The sequence below is a fragment of the Panthera tigris genome, chromosome A2 (assembly GCF_018350195.1).
Source record: "Panthera tigris isolate Pti1 chromosome A2, P.tigris_Pti1_mat1.1, whole genome shotgun sequence".
Lineage (NCBI taxonomy): Eukaryota > Metazoa > Chordata > Mammalia > Carnivora > Felidae > Panthera > Panthera tigris.
Window position 1 is genome coordinate 119,836,063 of NC_056661.1, and position 23,834 is coordinate 119,859,896.

General features: G+C 41.8%; 1 protein-coding gene across 1 annotated transcript in view; it reads left to right on the top strand.

Annotated features, from left to right (window-relative positions):
• The window catches only part of CHN2 (chimerin 2), a 298,969-nt gene that overhangs the window by 168,272 nt on the left and 106,863 nt on the right, over positions 1 to 23,834 (top strand). Inside the window, exon 4 of the mRNA XM_042969082.1 lies at positions 20,955 to 20,986. Within this exon, the coding sequence (XP_042825016.1) occupies positions 20,955 to 20,986 (32 nt within the window). The remainder of the gene's footprint in view (positions 1 to 20,954; positions 20,987 to 23,834) is intronic.

The following is a 23,834-nucleotide window of genomic DNA, read 5'->3' on the forward strand; positions in this document are numbered from 1 at the left end:
AATGCAAAAGTGAGTTGTAGAACTGAGGTTTCTAGCATTCATGACCAGAACCAGCTTTTTTCCTTGATCGGCCAAGTATAGATGATAATGACCAAGCTCAAATTGCGATAACACCTGATTTTACCTGCTAGTGAATTGTACTTACTTTGTAAATATCACTTTAAATGCCCCATTTTCTCTAGTTTGGGGTGTCCCTAAATATCTGCCCATTTTACTTGCTTGTACCTTCATTTGTCAGAATTGTTCTTTTCAGTCTACAAAAGCATTTCACTTTCTCATTATGCTTTTAAAATTTTGATTCACCATACCTGGGCTTTACAGTCTTATAGTCTTGTAGCTTGAGGCATTTATCTTGTCTTAGTCGTATCTGGAAGATCTTAACAAGCCATATTGATTGACCATGTCATTCTCAACTAAGTCCATTTAGAATCTGATTTAAAGTAAACTCAGGAGGTTTTCTACTATTCTACAATCCTCCCCCTTTTCTTATTTTACTCATTGAAAATAAATGTTTTTAAACATATGTGTATTTGGGGGAACATTAAAACTCTACTGACTCAAGACATTTAGACAAGGTACGTCTCTAACATAATGAGATTGATTCTACAAGCCACAAACAAAAATCAATCCCATTACCTTTTAATTGGCTTAATGTGTAGTGATCAGAAAGCTGTTTCTTCCCTGGTAAGAAATATTTCTGTTCTTCTCATCCTAGACTTTCTCCATTGGTCTGCTTTTTTTCCCCTTCATATTGATGCAACCTAGAATAAAGGGCATTTCTCATCCTTATTTCTCCTAAGCTTTTAGTTCACTCTGTAATGCAGTCAGGCTCTTTTCTTGATATGATTCCATCTTGAGTTTGACTTGCTTTGGTTATAGACCGACCTACTGCAGTAAAGGGGCAAAGCTTTTTAATAAAACCAATGTTAGGGGCGCCTGGGTGGTGCAGCTGGTTGAGCGTCTGACTTCAGCTCAGGTCGCAGTTGATGATTTCAAGTTGATGATCTGGCAGTTGATGATTTCAAGCCCCGCGTCGGGCTCTGTGCTGAGGGCTCAGAGCCTGGAGCCTCCTTCAGATTCTGTGTCTCCCTCTGTCTCTGCCCTGCCCCTGCTCATGCTCTGTCTCAAAAATAAATAAAATATTAAAAAAAAAATGTTAGAAAAAGTTTTAGATAGGTGAGTTTTATTTTTTCTAAATACACAACCAAAAATTTGGGGCTTTTTTTTTTTTTTTTCAAGTTCTTATTGACAAGCACTGCCATCTACCAAAATACATAACCCTCCAAAAAAGAAGTCACTCTCTTTAGACTACTTTGAACTGCTTCTAATGTATTGCAGACCCTGCATGTTTGGACCTATAAATATTTAGTCATTTGCAAGGTGATATCACGAACAGAGGATAAGGGACTCCTGCTACAGAATGCAGAGGCTCAGGGGCTCCGAGCCAAGAGGACAGGTGGACTGGACTGGAGAGAGCCATCAAAGAACAGTATCTGTGCCGAAGCATAAATTGAGGCAGAGGCAGAAGGTCTCTTCTTAAAACCAAACAAGGAAGGTAAAGGGGAGATTAAACAGTGATTGATAATAAAGTAGCATTTCTTGAGAAGCTCCCTTGATCTCTCCGGGTGATTTTTATTTCTGAGAGTCAAACTTGAACGTGTGGATTCCTTGATGCAATTACTTGAGACGACCTTGTGTAATTAGTTGTTTTAGGAAAACAGAACAGCCGATAGCATCATGGGGTACAACACATGCTCTGTTACCCTTACCTAACCCGTGACAGCTGTAAGAACCCAAGATACGTCACTCGTTGATGAGAGGTGGGAGGGGGGCAGGCCAGACTGCAGCAGAGTGGTTATGCCAAAGTGCTGGATTTCGTAGGGCCAACCTTACACACCCGAACAGGAAGTAGATGTCTCGCCTCCTCAGTAGCTGGTGCCCAGTGTGCCTGCTTTGTGACTCAGAGGTCAGGTCCCACAAGAGTTCAGTTGTGGCCAGAGTTATCCGAGAAGGAGAGCGGGTACAAAGCACTGAGTGCCCCAGTAAGGTTTTACAGACAAGCTTTGCATTTACTCACCTGGTTAAACGTTAACTGAGAAATAATGCTGAGAAAAGTGAAGCCACACTTCGCCCTGGGCAAGCCTAATCTCCTCAGGGAGTGTGGCCCGGCTGGCCAACCAGTGAGACGTTTGAAAACAGGTCTGTAACCTTGACTCTCCTTGCCGTCAGAAAAATGTGGGTGGTATGGTTTCAGACCATCCCTATTTTAAAAGGTCCGCCCTCAATGATGTTGCCCATTTATTTACTTCTTGTCCGTCTTTTCATTGCAAGCGATAGAAGGAACACACTCGGAGTGCCTGCTGTGCCCGGAGCACTGGGTTCGAGTTTTACCCATGTTATGCCTCACAGCAGTCCCGTGGGGATTGTTACCCCCTCTCACTTTACAAGAGGAAATGAGACAAACAGCGCAGGAGGGACAGAGTCTGAATCAAACCCAGACCAAACCTAGGACTGGGATTCTAAGCCGGTGATTTGCCACTGTGGTCCCAGGACCAGTGGCTCCAGCATCCCCTGGGAACTTTCAGAAGTGCGGATTCCCTGGCCCACCCCAGACTGGCTGAATCACAAACTTGAAGATAGGGCCAAGCAATCTGTGTTTTAACGAACGCTGATGTCGTCTTGACACGCGCTCGAGTGTGAGTGTTCTCCTTCCCTCTGATTTCTTTGTCCTCCTCCCTTCCCTGCACTCTAAGATAGAAGCCTCAGGATGCCTGTCCCCTCATGATGCTTCCTGTTTGGCTTGCACTGTGCTAGACTCCTCATGAACTTCGAAGTAGATGCCAAGTCACCCCGTAGCCTTCTGTTTTTCATCCGGATGTACTTCCTCCTGGATGTTATTTCCCACCCTTTAAAAATATTTTGCTTTTGCCTTTCTTTGCTATGTCTAGCTTTTCTGTACCTGGAATGTTGCAGAGGCCAAATATGAATTCTTGTATGAGTATGGTCAAGTACTTAATTTAGCCTGCTTTCCTATTCCCACCCCACTGCCCGGTTTGTTATACTTCTTACTATTAGGTTTGTATTACAGGCAAAAATATTTAGAAGCCCTGGGTGACTCAGTCGGCTAAGCATCCGGCTTCAGCTCAGGTCATGATCTCACGGTTCGTGGGTTCAAGCCCCACATTGGGTTCTATGCTGACAGCTCGGAGCCTGGAGCTGGCTTTGGATTCTGTGTCTCCCTCTTTCTCTGCTCCTCCCCTGCTCATGCTCTGTCTCTCTCTGTCTCTCAAAAACTAAACGTTAAAAATTTAAAAAAATATTTAAGTCCCATTCTAAGATGCTTCATATTCATGTGTGTTCATATTTGGTACGTACTATTATGAGTTCCAGCTCTTTTTTAGATGTTTTCCTTATCTTGAGGAATATGCACACATCTTTGATAATGTGCTCTTTCTTTTAATGGCCATTTGCGTTAATAAAAATACCAAATCCATTATCATTACGTCAGGAATACTTTGAATTATATTATTCTGTTTCTGTATCCCAAGACGGTAGTCTCTCCATTCAGTGGATTATCTGTGTGCCTAATGAGCATTTCTCAATTCGGGTTTGTAGATGACTAATTTGCTAATGAAAGTCAGTCCAGCACTGGTACTCTCCTGGCTCCACCTCCTTGCCTCAATCTACCACTCCCCTCATCGTCTCCAGGCTGACGCTGAGCCATTGGTAATCAATCACCTTTGGCTGTGTTCTTTAACAAATCATAGTCTCACTTGACATTAGCTCTAAATACACAGCATCCCCCTGTCTTGTTGGACAGAATAGCAAGCTTTACTTTAGCGGTGGTATCTCTTCCCTCCTCCTTATTTACATAGTCAGTGTCATCTCCCCGTTCACTGTGGAAGGAAATTGAAGAGCCTTGGTGGAGCTGAACAGAGGCATATTGGTTGCCATCCAGCACCTTGTGTCCTTCTAGGTAATGACACATCGATTGTTCGATGAATCGTTCTCGCATCTCCCTGAGTATTTCGACCAAGTCTGTAATTACACTTTTCTGGTCTGGCCCTTTGCTCTTGCTGTAGCCCTCAGGGTTCCATGACTTCTCAAAGACCATGCTTAACGATGCTTCAGCAATACCTTTCAATTCAGGGACGCAGATCAGACCCCTTAGTGTTTTAGTCTTCTGAGTTGTTTAACTGAATAATTGAACCATTTTCTGCCTTAGCTCTTTTTGATTTTAAGTTGGCATCAGTCTCTCATAGATTAAAAATGAATGATTGTCTCTTCCCAGTACAGACGAGTTGGAAGGGCACAAATACAAAGAGATGATCTGACCCACCATTAAACAAAAAGGCCTTTGAGCCACTGGCAAGCTCGGAGTTTTGAGCTAACTGTAAGTTGTTCTGACACCGAGTTTGAAGAATGGAGTTTAAAGAATGTTAATTTGTTAGTGTAGCATTGGTATTAGCAAACAATAGCCTGTCGACTGTTTTGGTAAATAAAGTTTTAATAGAACACAGCAATGCTCATTCCTTTCCATATTGTCTATGGCAACTTTCATGCTTCCATGACTAGTCGAGTACTTGAAACTGAGACTAGATGGTCCTCAACGCCTAAAGTACTTACCATCTAGCCTTGCCAGGAAACATTTGTCAACCCTTGGTCTTACACCAAAAGTAACTTGAAGAGTGAGTTAATAGATACAAAGCCCTTAACAGTGTCTGGCATTCATATATGGGAAGAATTGGTCTTTAATTTCTACCATCTCCCGAGCACTATACAGATGTTAGCAAAAAAGAGGGAATTTGAGTCCTGTTATTTGGGATGAATTTGATCCTGAGCCATTTTAAGAAACGTTTTGGCCTTCACATTTAACACGTGTAAATTGATAGACAAGGCCAAGGCAGAGACAATAAGCAGGTACTCTTTTACCAGCTTTCTCATGGCCACTTTTTTCCCCGTCAAGAAATGGGAGCCTGTTAGAAAAGAGGGCACGCTCCATAAGCAGGAAATTAAAGAGGTGTGTGGATTCTGTTGATCTCAGAATACTACCCGAACATGTCAACTAAATTCACTTTCTTTAATTCCAAGAATAACACTGGTATTACCCTCCTATGAAAAGTTTATGTGTTATTGATTCTGATTAGTGACTTACGTGTTGACGCATTTGGGGTAAAGAGTGCTATGTCTGCAACTTACTATGAAATTCAGCCCCTAAAAATGTTGAATTAGTGGGCGGAGAGAGGGAAGAATGGATAGTTATGTCATAAAGCAAGTATAGCAAATATTATAAAATCTAGGTGGTGTGTATATGAGTGTTTGCTGTAAAAGGCTTTCAGTTTCTCTGTATGTATGAACATGTTCATAATAAAAGGTCAAGAAGAAAAAACAAAGATGGTCTGTACGAGAAGAGCAGGGGCAGGATGTGCTTCGGCTCAGGGAACAAAAACAATCTCTTGGGTGCACAGCCCTGAACAGCAGGAGAGCGTCTCATGTCAGAGCTGCTGGGGGACCATAAAGCTAGCTCAGGAATTTTTAACGTGGACTAATTTGTCAGGAAAAGGATTCAAAAGCAAGGACGATTATTAATAAGGCACTTTCACTCTTATTTATTACCATGTTGGGAATTATTTTAGGGGGATCGCCTGTTTCAGAAATGCTAAATTAGGTAATTTTTTAAAATAATAGGGAACAGGCTTCTGGATTTTATGGCATCATCACCGTATAGACAAATGAATACTAGAGCTGAAATCAGGGACTGGGTTTCAACCCTAAATCTGCTGTTGGCCCGGGGTAGGACTGTGACCAAGCTAATTTACCACTCCGAAGGGCAGCTTTCTTATCTATAAGAAGGAGCCAAAGATAGATATTCCACCTCCCTGTAGGAAGAACAAATGTTAAAAGCATTCTGAAGGCCACAGTGATCTCGCCAAACAATGAGTTCTCAATTGGGGTCATATTGACTCCGAGGGGAAGGGGGGAACATCAGTTCTTAAGGGGACACAGTCTTTTTCAATGTGTAAAGCACAGATGCACATATAGAGCATAAACAGATATACAGTCTATCTGTAGTATTAAAATTTCATTTGGGAGAGATGATTAGGAAGAAAAAAAGCATGTAAAATGGCTCCAAAGAAAGATTATAATGCAGAAAAGATTGAGGACCTTTCACTAGACAATCTTTCATTTCTATCACCTCCCAAGTTCTGGCTGCCTTTCTTTTTCTTTAGGTAGATTAATTTTATTCATCGGTTGGAACACATGCATTTGAATACTTACACTGAATACTTATATTTAAATACTCTTACGTTTCTAGAAGGAGGGAGAAAAAAAGGAGAAGAAAGAGAATGATGGGTGTTCTTTGCCCTTTCCAAAGTATGTACAGGACCACTTAACCCAAATGCTATTCAGCTTTGAAGGAAAGAATTTACTAACAAGAATGAAGAATTAAATGGGTATACTCACCCAATCTTTTTCCCCCTAGAAATTTAATAGCAGCATTGAGTTTTCCCTTGATTCGATTCAGTTCTATTGGGTACTTCAAGCTTTTTTGAACCTAAGAGCTATTGGGAGAATTTAAAAAGAGTTCCAAGGAGAATAATGAAGATGAATTAAGGATTGGAAATAGGATCTGTTAGAAAAAGTTAGAAGAACAAGAATTATTTAGTGGAAGAACAAGCAATCAGGTGACATGGAGATGGCTTTTAGGAAACCTTATCCTATAGAGAATAGTCTCAGGTTCTCATCTGCACCAAAGGCCAATGGAGGGGAAGATGTATTTTGATGCAAGAAGAATATGAGATTAGATATTAACATAAAATTTCTATCTATGCTTAAGTCCCGAATTTTGTTTCTCTTTTATGGGATTTTTAAAAATATGATGCCTGTCTGTAGGAAGTATCAGGAGGATGGACAGATGGACCCATCGTGTTTGATTCTCCTGTGCTGGTGGGAGGCCAGCCATCCTGGCCAATATGGCTGACCTCCGTGGGGTTTGGCTTGATGGGAGGAAAGAGCCATTTTATGTGGAGCTGTGGCTTCAGGATGCCAAAGGATGAATAGCAAGCCCTAGCCAACAGTGCCAGGGCAGAGTCAGAGCAGTATACCTAATTGGGTTGTCCACACAAGGAGGGATCAAGGTGGGTGTTGGGGGCCAACACAGGAAGCCAAGAAATGAGTGCCAGGGAAGATGTAGCAAGGAAGACTGGGTCAAAATGAGCTGCTGGGAAGATGCTCGGGGCCAGTTGGAAAGGTGAGTGCTACCCATGGCTAGACTTTTGGGTGTTCTTGGAAGCCTACAGTGAGAGTAGGATCAAAATCCACATAGACTGGGTAAAAATCCATGTACAAGTCTTAAGAAGATATTGCAAGCTTCCGGGAAGGTATTCATTCTCTCCATGTTTTGGAACTGCTGCCCAAAGTTGTGCTTCCCAGTCCTGGAATGTGTCAGAACCCCCTGTGGAGCTTGGTAAACCTTACAGCTACCCTGGTTCCTGCCTTGGAGATTGGGATTTAATGGGAATATCACTTAGGATTCTGTTATGAGCAATAGAAATCAACTTTGGCTAAATTTTGGGAAAAGAAAGAAAAGATGGGAGATGGAGGGTAGTTGGAAGGATATGAATCAATTACCTTAGTGGGGGAAAAAAAGCTGAACCAAGGGCTTTAGAAAGGGTATGTAAAGCAGGACATCTCCAGGGATCCGGGAAGCAGGACTGATGCAATTGTAGGCAATAGAGTGTGATGATTTAGGGCCCAAGCTCCAGGATAATACAGTCTGCTTTTACACTCTGCTTCTCTGTGCCTCAATTCACCCTTTGGAAATGGGTGTAATAGATCTTACCTACTGGGTAGTCATGAGGATTGAATGGGTTAAATATATGTAAAGACAGTGCTTAGGACAATGCCTGGCACATTGCAAGTTCTTAATAACTATTAGCAATTGTTACTCTTTATAGTACAAGATATGCTGTTGGGTACCAGGACAACAGAGAAAGACAGATGCCTTTCCCTCAAAAAGCTTACTTCTAGAGGTCATAAAGCCAACAATCCCAATTCCACTAAAATTATGGCCCTAAATCAGGCCTTTAGTTCAGAGGGAGGATAAGAAATAATACCTAAGCTGGTTTGAGGCAGTCAGGAAAGATTTTCCTGAGATGGCAGCATTTACCTCTTACTTACTTATATTTTTTAAGTATTTATTTATTTTTGAGACAATGCGAGAGACAGAGTGCAAGCAGTGGAGGGGCAGACAGAGGGAGACACAGAATCTGAAGCAGGTTCCAGGCTCTGAGCTGTGGACACAGAGCCCGACGCGGGGCTCGAACTCACAAACCGTGAGATCACGACCCGAGGCAAAGTCAGACGCTTAACCGACTGAGCCACTCAGGCACCCCTATTTATGTATGTGTTTTTATTGAACTATAGTTAATATACTATGTTACATTAGTTTCAAGTGTCCAACATAGTGATTCGAGAAGTTGATCCATTATGCTGTGTTCACCACAAATGTAGCTACCCTCTGTCACCATACCACACTGTTAAAATACCACTGATGATTCCCTCTGCTATACCTTTTATCTCTGTGATTTATTCATTTCATAACTAGAAGCCTGTATCTCCTACCCCCCCACACACCCATTTTGCCCATCCCTCCACCCTCCTGCTCTGGCGACGACCGGTTTATTCTCTGTATTTATGGGTCTGTTTCTGCCTTCTGTTTGTTTGTTAATTCATTTGTTTTGTTTTTTAGATTCTACATGTAAGTGAAATCATATTGTGTCTTTCTCTGACTTATTTCACTTAGCAAAATACCCTCCAGGTCCATCCATATTGTCACGAATGGCAAGATCCCATTCTTTCTTATGACTGAGTCATATTCCATTGTGTATATATAATATATATAACAAAAAAATAATAAGCATTGGTAAGGGTGTGGAGAAAAAGGAATTCTTGTCCACTGTTGGTGGGAATGCAAGCTGGTGCAGCCACTGTGGAAAACAGTACGGAGGTTCCTCAAAAAATTAAAACTAGAATTGCCATGTGACCCGGTAATTCCACTATTGGGTATTTCCCCAAAGAATACAAAACACTAATTCAAGAAGATACATGCACCCCTATGTTTATTGCAGCATTATTTACAGTAGCCAAAATGGAAGCAAGCCAAGTGTCCATCAATAGATGAATGGATAAAGAAGAGGCAGTAGCTATACACAGTGGAATATTACTCAGCCATAAAGAATGAAACCCTACCATTTGCAACAACATGGGTGGACCTGGAGGGTATCCTGCTAAGTGAAATAAGCAGAGAAAGACACATACCGTATGAGTTCACTCATATGTGGAACTTAAACAAAACAAGCGGAAAATCCAGACTCTAAATATAGGGAACCGATAGCTGTCAGAGGCAGGTGGATGGTGACATGGGTGAATTAGGTAAAGAGGATCAAGGGTACACTCATTGTGATGAGAGCACTGAGTAGTGCATAGAATTATTGAATCACTATATTGTACACCTGACACCAATATAACACTGCGTGTTAATTATACTTTAAATAAATTAATTAACAAATAGAAAATTTACCTCTTCTTTTTAAGTCATTGAGATTTTGCCAGGTTAAGGCATAGATGGGTCAGAGAGCAAGTATTAGAATTCCACGTGGAGGAGATCTCCGGTCCAAAGAATGACCAGGATGTATGACTAACCCAGATGTGTTTCAGAAACTGTAGGTATCTCTGTGGTAGGGACATAAAGAATTGGGGAATAAGGATGTTCAGGGCAAGAGTATGTGTGATGGTAGGGACATAGTCTGGATACACAAGCAAGACCGTCCTAGGAAAATCCTGTATGCCATTCATTTATTCATTGAACAAGTATTTATTGAGCACCTACTCTGTGCCAGCTCTGTTCTAGGCTCTGGGGATAACAGTAATAAGCAAAACACAAAAGTTTCTGGCCTTGTGTAGTTGCCATTTGAAAGGGAAAGATTGGCCAAACACACACACACACACACACACACACACACACACACACACACACACACACAAGTAAGATACATAGTATCTCAGATGATGACAAATGGCATGGAAAAAATAAGCCAGAAAGGAGACATCGGGTATGCCAAGGTAAAGAGGTACCACTTCTAAGTAGGGTGGTCTGGGAAGGATGCGCTGAGTGGTATAGGTTTGACTACTAGGCATCAGGGAGCCAATGAAAAATTTTAAGCAGAGAACTTGACAAGATTTGCATTTTCTGACTTCAGATAGATTGGAAGGTTATACAAGTATAGACAGGAAAACCTATAAAAATATTAGTTGAGTGCTTTGGGTAAATAGACACTACAGTGGACATGGAAAGAAAGAGACGGATTCAAGAGTAATTAAGGAATCACATACGATGGACAGGATTTAGAGGCAGAGTCCAAGTGGGATCGGGAGAGAGGAAGGAATCTGGGGTGACAATTTCTGGCTTGGACACTAGGCGGATGATACTCTGGTGGTACCATTCAGAGGGATGAAGGGTAAAGGAGGTTGGCCATCAGCTGTGATAGAAGGTCTTCTGAAGATAACAGCTCACACAGGTCTCCGGAATGGGCACTTTTAAGAGTTTAACGATTTGGGGGTCAACCTATCTATTCATGATAGCAGAATCAATGTTCTTCATGAGTGCGTCCCCTCTGTTGTCCCCTGGGCAGTTTCCCTTGCTCTTGGTGTAAAAAAAAGAATATGGAATTTGGCATCAATCAGATATTGGTTTGGATCTCCTCTCCATGCTTGTGTGTGATCTTCAAGTAATGTAACCATATGGGCCTTCCTCTCCTCATCTGCAAAAAGGGAATATTAATTGCTGTGTAACTTGCCTTTTGGGAAAAGAGCAGCACACATACTGAAGGTGCCTTTTAAGTATTGGAGCCTCCTCTGCTCCTCCTGAGCCCTGCCCTTATCTGGATTCTAAGTCATTGTCACTAGATCTGAACCTAGAGAAAACCAGAACCAGGAACAAAGGGCTGATGTGCGAGGTGGGGTGTTTGAATGTGTGTGTGTCTGGGTGTAGTTGCCCTTTCGTTATTTTTCAAATCCAAACATAACTAATTTGGGCAATTCACTTTCTTCTTTCATTTATTTATTTTTAACTTTTTTAATGTTTATTTATTTTTGAGAAAGACAGAGACAGAATCCGAGTGGGTTAGGGGCAGAGAGAGAGGGAGACACAGAATCCAAAGCAGGCTCCAGGCTCCAAGCCGTCAGCACAGAGCCCGACGTGGGGCTCGAACTCACGAGCTATGAGATCATGACCTGAACCAGAGTCGGACGCACAACCGACTAAGCCACCCAGGAGCCCCACACCTTCTCCTTTTATGAAGATGATTTTGTATGGTTGCTTCTGTAATGAAACCTAGGAAATCAGGACATCACTCAGGCACTGGACAGCCACTCAGGCAATGCTTAGGCTCCCCTGGGGCGGGAAGGTTCCTCTGTGACTTGGGGAGCCAGGTGTGGTGGAAATTTTGTTTCCAACCCAGTAATCAGAGCAGAGTTTCAAAACAACATGCTGTGAGGCATGAAATCCCATAGCAGTAAGGGATTTAAACATTAGTTCATATGTATGCATATCATGGATGGTTACTCCCAGTAATAACTTAAATTTTTCCTTTAGTGTTTTTCTTTTTTTTGTATTTCAGATTGTTTACAATTTTTTCAAGCGAGGCAAGGGGATTTCCTTGTTAAAGTTTTGATATGTTAGTCTGTTCAGTGTGGTAGTTATCTGAGCTATTTCCCTGAGTAGTTGAAAGTATGTCTGCCTTTTCTTAAAAGCTACTTTTATAAATTATTATTATTCTCATAAATATTTCCTTTTATTTTCCTTTTACTCTGTATTTAAAGTATTTATTGCTTGTTAGTATTTTGGTCCAAAATTTTTTTTTGAAAAACCTTTCTTGGGCATGCACAAGAGGACAAAATTCTTTTTTTGTCTAAAAGAGGGTTTCTCAGGGGCGCCTGGGTGGCTCGGTTGGTTAAGCATCCGACTTCAGCTCGGGTCATGATCTCACGGTCCGTGAGTTCGAGCCCCGCGTCGAACTTTGGATTCTGTGTCTCCCTCTCTCTCTGCCCCTCCCCTTCTCATGCTGTGTCTCTCTCTGTCTCAAAAATAAATAAAAACATTAAAAAATTAAAAAAATAATAAAAGAGGGTTTCTCAGCCTTGGCACCATAATATTTGGGGTGGGATAAATTCTTTGTTGTAGAGGGTCTGTCCTATGTGTTGCAGGATTTTACCAACATCCCTGGACTCTGCCCCACTATATTCAGTAGCACCTCCCCTCATGACAGTCAAAACTATCTCCAGACATCAGCAAATATCTGCCGGGAAAAAACACACCCCCCACCCTCCCAATTGAGACCCACTGGTCTAAGAAAATTCTTTTACTTCTTCTTTGTTCTAATATTATCACTGATTTTTAAATCACAACTCCGGGGAAAATCTGAAGGAAAAAAAAAAAAAAAAGGCGGAAAACAAATCGAATGAGTGGGAGCGGCTTTGGTCCTGAGCACCTCTAATCTGATACACAGTGTCTGTCTATAAATTAGCGGAATATTTACACCAAGGTTACTAAAGTGCCTGATTTGTGTCTAACTTCTAGAACTTTGCAAAGCGGTTTGGTAACCTTTTAAGGAGGTTTATTACGGAAAGACTCACCAGTAGGTGTTTTTATAATATATTATAATCAAGACAGGAAAGAATTTACCCCATCGGTGTCCCCATCTGAATTTTGAAAGCTTTAAAGTAATGCCGTAAGGAAAAATAAGGCCTTAGGGGTATGTGGGTGGCTCAGTTGGTTAAGTGTCTGATTCTTGATTCCGACGCAGGTCATGGTTTCACATTTTGTGAGATCGAGCCCCGCCTCAGACTCTGCACTGACAGCTTGGAGCCTACTTGGGATTCTCTCTCCCTCTCTTTCTGCCCCTCCCCTGCTTGCTCTCCCTGTCTTTCTCTCTCTGTCTCTGCCTCTGTCTCTCTCTCTCTCTCGGTCTCTCTCTCTCTCAAAATAAATAAATAAACTTAAAAAAAAAAAAGAGGAAAAATAAAGCCTTAGATTCTAGATGAAAAGAAACAGGAGATTTTAAAGTTTCCTCAATTTTCATTCTATACTATGCACTTTGACTACAAGAAGATAAATTTCAGGACTTGCATTTTCTTTCTCTCCTTTTCAATAAAGAACTTTGATTTTTAATTAGAAGGGAATTATCTATATTTGTTTTTTTTTTTTCTGGATAAAATTCCCTAATATCACCAATACAAATCCCTCTGTCAAAGTCTTTTCTCCTGAACTCGATCTGTATCTCAGAAAATTCAGCAGTCTAACTGCCTGTGTAGGAGGCTGCTAAATTGGGTTTTAAAATTATTTCTATTAAGTAAAAACTTAACATATACCAGCTGCTGAGGGATTATAAAAGCTTTGTTTTTTCAATAATTGGAAACCTTGTTTACAGAGGACTCACGATATTCTTTAAATGTCTTTGTGTTGAATATAAAAGAACTTGTGTTTATCTAGGGCAATGATAATCTGACTATAAAGCAAACTCATTTAAGGATTAGGCTTCCTGTCTCTCACTATGCAGCTGTCACCCTCCTGTTCTCTCAAGCTTTGCAAAATGCTGAGAATTACTCCTTCAAATTAGAGGGGTAAATTGGAAACTAAACCAGGTAGCTTGGAATCCATAAAATTTTAAATCACAGGGAAATAGTCGAGAGACTCAAAATATCACGACACTATCCCCCCAAATTCTCATTTGTTACCTCGTTGACAGAATTCAGTTCATTCCAAAGAGATTTTAGAGTGTTCAGTCCTGGCAAAGAAAAGTTAAGGACAATTCAGATAATCTCATATTTAACCCAAGTGTAGAACTGGGTGATAGCCAACAAAGGCATCGGCATTGGTTCATGTGTGGAGAATGGCTTCTTCACGCTGGAGAAGCTGGGAATCGCAGTAGTTAAAGGTGTCTGTGCTGGGTGCGAAGGCACTGACCTCAGTCGAGTTGTTTAGTCGCTGTCTGCAAAATAATAGCACTCACTTACCTCATAGGGCTGCTTGGGGACAGAAATGAGATAAACACGTAGAACCCTCAGGACAGCTGCTGGCACAGAGTAGCCCCGCGACTACATGTGAACCGCTTACCACGATGTTCCGAGCCCCACAATTTCTTACACGCATTATCTCATCTGAGCTTTATTAAAATCGCACATTTTTATGACTCCGGCTTTATTGAAAATTGAGGGAAATGAGATACAAAGAAGTTTAATAACCTCCTCAGGGTCACACTGCAATTGAATTGACACCAGGGCTCTGCCTTCATAATCTTTGCCTCATTCTTTCTGCAAACATTTCATGAGTACGGGCATACTTTGCTCTCCGCTCACTCACTATCAGGCCATTTGCTATAGCAACTTAACAGAAAGTTTTAGCCAAAATCATTCTCCTGGCTAAAAGCCTGCTGTAACAAGTTCTCACCTGCTACCATCAGATGAGAAGCGTGGCCCCATCTCAAACTTTAATGTGTATGCGAGTCCCCTTCGAAATGCAGATTCTGCACTTCTAACAAGCTCCGAGGTGATGCCAATGCTACGGGTCCCCGGATCACACTTGGAGTAGTGGCAGGGGAGCTAGAAGATGGAAGGGGGCTTCTCTCCTATGTCACTGTTCTGATCGACCTTGTGTTTAAGCACATTGTATCCACAACTCTCTCCACTTTTTCCTGAGGGTTTAGCCCTTCCGTGTTTCTTTAGACCAGACACCTGGGGGCATTACCAATTCAGGTCTCATCCAGATAGTATTTTTTTTTTTTAGTAGTATCTGCTCAGTATAGGATAATGAGGATTCTCTTCTATTCAGCAGGGGACTGCGCACAAATATACCTGTTAACTACTCCATTAAGGGTTAAACAATTATGTAATTGGGGGGTAAGTATTTTATACTAGGCAGAAGTTCTTGGGACACCTGGGTGGCTCAGTTGGTTAAGCATGATCTTTGGCTGAGGCCATGATCTCCCAGTTCGTGAGTTCGAGCCTCGAGTCGGGCTCTGCGCTGACAGCTGAGAGCCTGGAGCCTGTTTCAGATTCTGTGTCTCCCTCTCTCTCTCTCTGCCCCTCCCCCACTCATTCATTTTCTCTCTCTCTCTCAAAAATAAATAAGCGTTAAAAAAAATTTTTAAAAAAGAAATTATTTTTTTTTCAATATATGAAATTTATTGTCAAATTGGTTTCCATACAACACCCAGTGCTCATCCCAAAAGGTGCCCTCCTCAATACCCATCACCCACCCTCCCCTCCCTCCCAACCCCCATCAACCCTCAGTTCTCAGTTTTTAAGGGTCTCTTATGCTTTGGCTCTCTCCCACTCTAACCTCTTTTAAAAAAAAAGAAATTCTTAAACAGATTCTTATATAGTTATTTACAGGCATTTTAGTAATATTGGAGAAATTGATATTTTTGAACTTTTTTTTCTATTTAAAATAATGGCATATAGGCTTTTGCTGTTTGAACCTCTGCCGCCCAACACAGTTTTAGGAGTAAATTAGATTCAGAGAATGCATGCCTGCGCTCATTCTGTGCCAGACGTGGAGCTAAATCCTGGGAATGCAATGATTATGAAGACCAAAATTGCTGCCTCAGAAACTCCTAGTCAGAGAAGAAATGGACAAGTAGCTATTTAAAATCTTATAAAAAGAGTTGTAAGAGCACAGAAAAGAATGAGCCTTGATCTAAGACTCTAGTTAATTACACTTGAATAAAAAATTTAAAAATAAATAATTAAAGGGGGGAAAAAAAAAAAAGAGTGGGCCTAACTTTTCTTTCTGTGCAGGGAGGCCCTTTTAGTTAGTAGTCATTGAAGTGCTCTGGGTCCCAGACACTGCTGCCAACATAACTGATTTAATTATTACAACAGCTCAATGAGGCAGTTACTTTTATTATCATCTCCATTTTATTTTACTTATTTATTTTTTACATTTTATTTATTTCTGATAGAGAGAGACAGAGCACAAGTGGGGGAGGGGCAGAGAGAGACGGAGACACGGAATCCGAAACAGGCTCCAGGCTGTCAGCCCTGAGCCCGACGCGGGGCTCGAACTGACAAACCGCGAGATCATGACTGAGCCGAAGTCGGACGGCCAACCGACTGAGCCACCCAGACGCCCCTATCATCTCCATTTTAAAGACGAGGAAACCGGGGCGCCTGGGTGGCGCAGTTGGTTAAGCATCTGACTTCAGCTCAGGTCACGATCTCACGGTCCGTGAGTTCGAGCCCCGCGTCGGGCTCTGGGCTGATGGCTCAGAGCCTGGAGCCTGCTTCCGATTCTGTGTCTCCCTCTCTCTCTGCCCCTCCCCCGTTCATGCTCTGTCTCTCTCTGTCTCAAAAATAAATAAACGTTAAAAAAAAAAAATTAAAAAAAAAAAAAATAAAATAAAGACGAGGAAACCAAGGGACAGAGAGATTCGAAACTTGCTTAGGGATACACGGATTTGGCGTCAAAGCCAAGCAGCCTGAGTCTAGAGCCTGCCCTTTCAACAGTCACGTGATCTGCCACTATTTTATTAGAAGGGAGTTCAAGATCTGAAATCAGAACGTATGAAAAACAATGGACATATGGCAGAGAGCAAATTATGGAACTACAAGTAGTTTCATTTGATTGGAACATAGGATGAATGTGGGGTGATGAGACCATTCGGCAGGGAAGCCGGACCGGTCTGCATTGGCTGTAGATGAGTAGGAACACGGTCTGTACCGAGTATGGACAGGACTAGACAGGACTAAACCCATTTTCAATAGTCACAGTACTGGCAATAATTATATTTGAGGTGTGACCATAAAGTCATAAGATAGATTATTCTTTAAAGACATATATTATGTGAGTTCGTGAGTTCGAGCCCCACATCAGGCTCTGTGCTGACAGCTCAGAGCCTGGAGCCTGTTTCTGATTCTGTGTCTTCCTCTCTCTCTGCCCCTCCCCCACTCATATTCTCTCTCTCTCTCTCTCTCTCTCTCTCTCTCTCTCTCTCTCTCTCCCCCCTTCCCCAAAATAAATAAACGTTAAAAAATTTTTTTAAAAAGAGAAATTCTTATCAGATTCTTATATAGTTATTTAAAGGCATTTTAGTAATACTGGAGAAGTTGATATTTTTGAACAATTTTTTTTCTATTTAAAATAGAATCCATCATCTTGGGAATCTGTGCTTTTATTTCTGCCGAGTTCCCATTGCTCGGAGCATGTTGGGAATGTCTCCTAAAATACCTTCAGAACAAGGCACAGTGCAGATTTTATTATCTTAGGGTCATGCCTCATTTTTGTCTCAAATGTATTTCCTAGTTGGATCACTTCCCTTTTCGCTGAATGTGGCTCGGAGTAGTAACTTCTGCCTGTTTGCTGAAATAACATCTACTCTCAACTCAAAACACAAATATATAGTTTCTATAAGCTGATGACTCTGACTTTACTGTATGCGTAAATATCACCTGGGGGATTAATCAAATAGCACATCGCAGCTCCCCCACCTTAGTTCTGGTTCAGTTGGTCTGAGATACGGATCAGGAATCTGTAATCTTTACGAAGCATCCTGAAGTTTCTGTTTTGAATGACCAGACCACACTTTGAGAAAGGCAGCTGTAAGGATAGTCAAGAGAAAGGTAGTAAAGTCTAAGTCACAAAAGAGGAATTCCAAAAGTGCTATGGTCAAGAGTGACATCGATGGCAAGTATTGCCCACCTTGGGGGACTCTTCTCCCATAGATGATGCGCATGTAGAATAAAATCTTCAATTACATTTTCCCAAGATGATGGGTTGTCCAACTCGAGTTCTTATCCTGAGATAATCAGTGGCAGGAATGCTCCAGAACCAACCTTCTTTCATGTTGGGATATGTTACATTTTTATCCCTTCCTGAATCCATGTGACTACCTCAATAAGCCCTCTATTTTTTTTTTAAGCAAGTTCTTGATTTCAACAAACCTAATTTTCAAAGAGAATGTGAGAAGAGCTTCTGAGCTGCTTTCCTTTTTTATTTATTAACTGTCTTCTCTCTCATTCGCTGAAAAGAATCTCGTACAATTGGAAACTGAAATTCAGGTGCTACGTCTTTCTTAATAAATCCACGTTTCACAAGTCAGTCCTGATTCCATCGATGGCTGACACAGAGGGGACTGAACCAGGGCTTCTGGGGACTGAACCAGACTTCTTCAGGCATTACTGGGTCACAGTGTAGACGTTACTAGTCTATCTAGTCAGCGCCTTTATTCCTGGGAGTCCTGACATCCAGATGACTAGTTTTGTCTGGATCTGAGGACCCAGTATTATCCACCTTGAAAACATGTGGATGTTCTATGATTTTCCCAGGGCCATTTCACTTAATTTAAGCTCTTGACTGGTTAAAAGCTTAGTGAAGTGTGGAGAGAGAGAGACTATGTTTAGACTCCTGTGAGCAAAAAGTTTAGGAAGAGAAGTTTTTCTTTGTTGTGCTTTTTTTTTTTGTAAATCCCAGCTGCTCTCTCTCTCGTTAACATTAATAAGGCCAGCTCTATTTTCTGTAAGAAAGGCAGAGACGACAAAGGGATCCAAGATTGAATCAGATTGCTATCAAAACAGACCCTACCGGAGGCAGTGATCAGATGAATGACCACATCCTCTCTCTTGGCTGCCTCGGACCTCTCCACCTTTCCTTTCTTCCTATAGGGTTGCCAGATTTAGGGGGAAAAAAAAGAAATAAAAACGGAATGCCTAGTTAAATTTGAACTTCAGATAAACGAAGAGTAATGTTTTAGTATACATCCCGTGCAATATTTGGGACCTATTCCGTGGTTCGATTCCATGTGTGGTCTGTCCCTCACAAATCAGTGCTCTTGTATATTCTCGTGGTTCCCATAAGTGAATCTGTCCCTCATTTAGGTCAACCTGTCCTCTAACAGGCAGGATCTTATTTGGTATCCCGCAAGGCACCGTAAAGACTGACTTTTGTATTTGGGGGCCTATGGTAGATTTCCCACGTGTTTCCTCCTGCCACAAGAGCAGAACACTCCCGAGCTCCTCAGACCTTTCCTCTCCACACCTTTGAGGTTATTGTTTCATGAACAATGCAGGGCTGAGCACAGAACCCTGAGCATAATAAGCGTGCCATGTATTTTTATGATTGACGAGTGAACCGAAAGCAATTTGTTATCTTCTCAGGAGTCAAATTTGACACTCATGAACTACTTACTTACATGCCAGGAGTTAGCGGTAGGCTCTATCTTCCATGCTGTCCATCCTGAAAGTTAGATGAATTATTCTTCCCTTTCGGGGAGATAAGAGACGAGAACTGGGGGGTCGGGCTGGGAGATAACCCCAGATTTGCAAATGTCTATTATGGCACAGCCAAAAGGATGGAAATAAAGCTGTCCTTAGACATAGGGAGTCATTTCAAAGGAATGGAAAATTGACTCTCAAAGATCGGAGAGATATCTTGCCGTTGTATATTATTTCCTTCCATTGATTTTTCTAGTCTAAATTTCTTCTATGGCATGTTGGTGTTGCAGATACCTAGGTACAGGATCATAAAAGTAAGAAAGAACTTTGAAAGCTAATAGAATGATATAAATGACAACATATTCAACTCCTATCAAAAAGCTTCCCAGCATGTAGAGTAATGGTACACATCCGATAACAAGGTGCCTTTTACACACTTTGTGCTTCTGTTAATGATATTATTTAGATCTTCCTTTGTAAATGACACAGAGCAGACTTCAAACCTTGAATGTTAAGAGTTATGAACGCCCCCTCTTGGTTCAGCGCTTTTCAAGTGTGAAATGCACAGAAGAGTGAACATATATTTAGACGTGTCTAGATGATGAGTTTTATACCAGTGAGGCTTGTCTGAGGCAGGCTTGTGAATGTGGTCCTCAACTCTCCCTTTCTGAACCTTTTCCTCTGCTCTATGGCTCCTGACTGCCCACTCAAATCCCCCTGCATCCTTTGGAGAGTGAAGGGAGGCCAAGAAACTGCCCAGGACCCTGAAATCCCTCCACTGTGCCGGTGAGCCCTGCTGAAAAAACTGCCCATCTGATTGTGGACAGAAATGACAGCAAATGAAATGGCTGCCAGACTCACATTCTCCTCTAGTAAATAAACATAAACTTGCTGTCATAACCATCAGCGAAAATCCATGACTTAATGTGGCTCTACTCTATTTTCAGTGTCCCTGGAGTTAGATTAGGAGAACAAAAGCTGAGCGTGAGAATTCATGTTAATTTCTTACCAATTCTAACACCACGAACATAAGAAAACAAAGTTCTCAAGAAAGTAGATTATCGTATACATATGTGCTAAAAACCAAACGAGATGATCCACCAGCTCAAAATTCGATTGCAGAATGTTTTCTGGGATGCTTATGATGTTTAGTTAAGCCGTAAATGTTGTCCTCTGTATCTTGCCTCTGGTGTCAAGTGAATTTCAGACCATTAGCCATTTGTTTAAAAATAAAGAGTATCGATTTGATCTGGAAAGAGACCAAATTATTTTTAAATACAGGTACGCTTCTTATTTTTATTATGACTACATAATGAAACAATTGGATGAAGATTGAACTAAATGCTTGCGTTTTATTCATTTTCTTTTTCCGGATGATGCCTTGTAATATCTTTATAAAGTTCTTAATATTTCCCTTTGTTTCCTTTGAAAATTCCTTTATTGGGTGGTTGAGTTCAGGTGGGGAATGAGCTTAATGATTAGAGAAATATGATGATTCTACATCATTCCTATCCAAGATAGAGGAATGCACTGGTTAACTCTGTGGTCTCACGGATCTCTGATTTGAGGAGTAAAAACTGTAATAAAGTTACTATCAGGATTAGCTACGTTCGTGTGAATAGCATTTTTATCTATCTGATTTGAATTCGAATGCATTATTAATATTTTTCTTCTTTTTAATGTAGGTGGAGAACAGACCAAAATATTATGGAAGAGAGTATGTATCATGCTATTCTTTGTTTTAATGATGTAATAAGTGTCGTTTCGTGTGTCATTGAAATATTAAATATTAAAAATCTTCTAATATGTGGTCTTCATCAAATGTCCATTGTGCAAGTGTTTAATAATAAGGATAAATGCAATCAGGCCCCTTTGTATTGAATTTTCTTTTTTTATTAAAAAAAATTTTTTTATAACGTTTATTTATTTTTGAGACCGAGAGAGACAGAGCATGAACAGGGGAGGGGCAGAGAGAGAGGGAGACACAGAATCTGAAATGGGCACCAGGCTCTGAACTGTCAGCACAGAGCCCGACGCGGGGCTCGAACTCACAGACCGCGAGATCATGACCTGAGCCAAAGTCGGACGCTTAACCGACTGAGCCACCCAGGCGCCCCTGTATTGAATTTTCTTTATAAGACTCAGGTGCTTGGCTGCCATTAACGTGGGAGGGACAGTATCTCCTGCTGTAGTTCTCGCCAGTAAAGCAGCCACTGAGTTTCTGGCAAGTATTTGAAACGTAAGGCAGCATTTTCCATGACTGAGGCTCTGTTCGTATTTTATTTCATTTTCTACCTTGGTACTGCATAAACATTTAGAGTGTCAGAGATTGTAAACTGCGTAGCTGAATTCTTTATTTTCATGTACCTCAGTAAAGGCAGCCTGGAAAAGTCACCTCATTTCCCTGTGGTCTCATAAAACCACAATGATGATTTCTCTGGACGTGGATGTATTAGCCAAATTGCCTCAATCCCATAATGATTATTTCCTCCCATCTCCCTCTTACTTTCAACTCGTGTTGTTTCCTTTTCTCAGAAGCCTACCGGAGACCAAATAGGCATGCCATAAAAAGAATTCTCAGTCTCAGGCTGCGGCGTATGGTGCAGCTTATAAAGCACAGACAGAGCAGCCCACGCGGGGGGTCAGGTGCACAGCTCGCTTGCTTCCCACGTCCAACCCGGAGGCCTTAGGAGCCGCAGTCTCTTTAGGAGGTCAAGTCCACCTCCCAAGCTCTCCTGATCAATCCAAACCTTCTTCCTCTATCCCCTTCCCCATCAGGACCTCGTCTTCATGATGGATGACCCTCTTACATGTCCCAGCCTGGCAGTCACTTCCTAATGGCCACGACTGCATTTCTGAGCCTTACTTCCCAGCCTTGGGAATTCAACCAGCACCCTCGGCTCCCCGCCGGGGAGCACCGGCCTCTGCTCGCACATCCCCACATCCCTAACATCTAACCTAGTTAGTTGTAGGATGGCTCCTTACTTCAGTATACTGATTTGGATTTCTCAAATGGGACACTTTTGCATGTGAATTGCAAAAGGACCTCTGTTGTGCATTTTCTGTATCGCATAACACTTTTGTTGGATGACCTTTTAGTTACTGTTTTCCAATCCCCAATCCACAAAGACTACGTAATGAGAGGACTGCAAAGAAACATTCTCTTAACCACAAAAGGAAAAAAAAAAAGACTTATGTATTAGAGGGAAATTAGCTTTAAAACTTCAGATTCCGTGTTTCCCTTTCCCTTTTAAAAATAAAAGGTTTTCCTTCCATTCGAAAAGTAATATATGCTCTCTTCAGGAAACATATATGCATTTTTGTTTCCTACTAGGAATCACAAACTGTTGACAACGGATACCTTGACGGAAAGAGAGTTTATACTCAGGACTGTTTACATGTTTACCTCTTTTAACTTTTGAATTGCCTCCCTGTGCATAAGCATTTTATTCTTAAAACATGGATAACTTAACATCCGCTAATTTGGGAAAATTAGAAAATATATAGCTATGAAAGGTAGGGAACATTCACAACTCACCACGAGAGAAATCGCTGCTGGCTTTCCCCTTCAGCTCATTCCTTTGGTGTTTTCCTGTGCACGCTTTCTTTCTGCAAAGAAGGGATCATAAGATATATATATCATGGATATTTTTAAACCCATGCATCAAGGGCATGATGAGCCACAACCTAGATTCACAGAACTGTAATTTTCTTCTTTTGAACAATTGAATTCAACTTGGTTCTTGACACTTGACGTCTGCTGCCGGGCTATCGCCTCAACATGTCAAGGGAGTTAAGACTGCATTCAGGCTAACTGCCTGTTTGGGGTATCTCTTGCCTGCCAAGAGTGACCTGTGCCCTGCTCTGTGTGTGCCCCATCCTCTTGTGGTCATCGCCTCCCCTGCCCTGGCCCACCATCAGGTGATGTCCTGGATGTCCCAAGCTCATACCTCTCGGGGAACCAGCTTTTGTCCTTTCTGACTCCAGTGTCTTCTGATGCCCGATGCCCCTCCTGCCCCTTAGCATGTCCTTGTCACCACACACACACACACACACACACACACACTCATATACACACATTGTCTCTCTCTTGCACACATGGTCTCATATACACACATGCTCTCTTTCTCTCACACACACACTTTCTCTCATATACACGCTCATGCACACACGTTCTCTCATACGTACACATGCTCTCACACACACACTCTCATGCACACACATATACTCTCTCACACACACTCTCATGTATACACACATGCTTTCTCACACATACACTGTCTTTCATACACACACATACACACTCATATACACACATGCCCTCTTTCTCTCACATACACACTCTTCCTCATGCACACACCCTCTCATGCCCACACACACCCATTCTCTCCTCCCACCTCTGTCTCTTATAGACACACTCACACACGTGCTCTTTGCACACACTTCCACTGGCCCAGCACCTGCAGGGTTCCTTCAGGTCTGTCAGCCCAGCTCAGACTGCACAGGAGCCGTTCCCACAAGGGTCACAGGGTTCAGTGGCCGCCCGCACAAAGCCCCAGACCCCT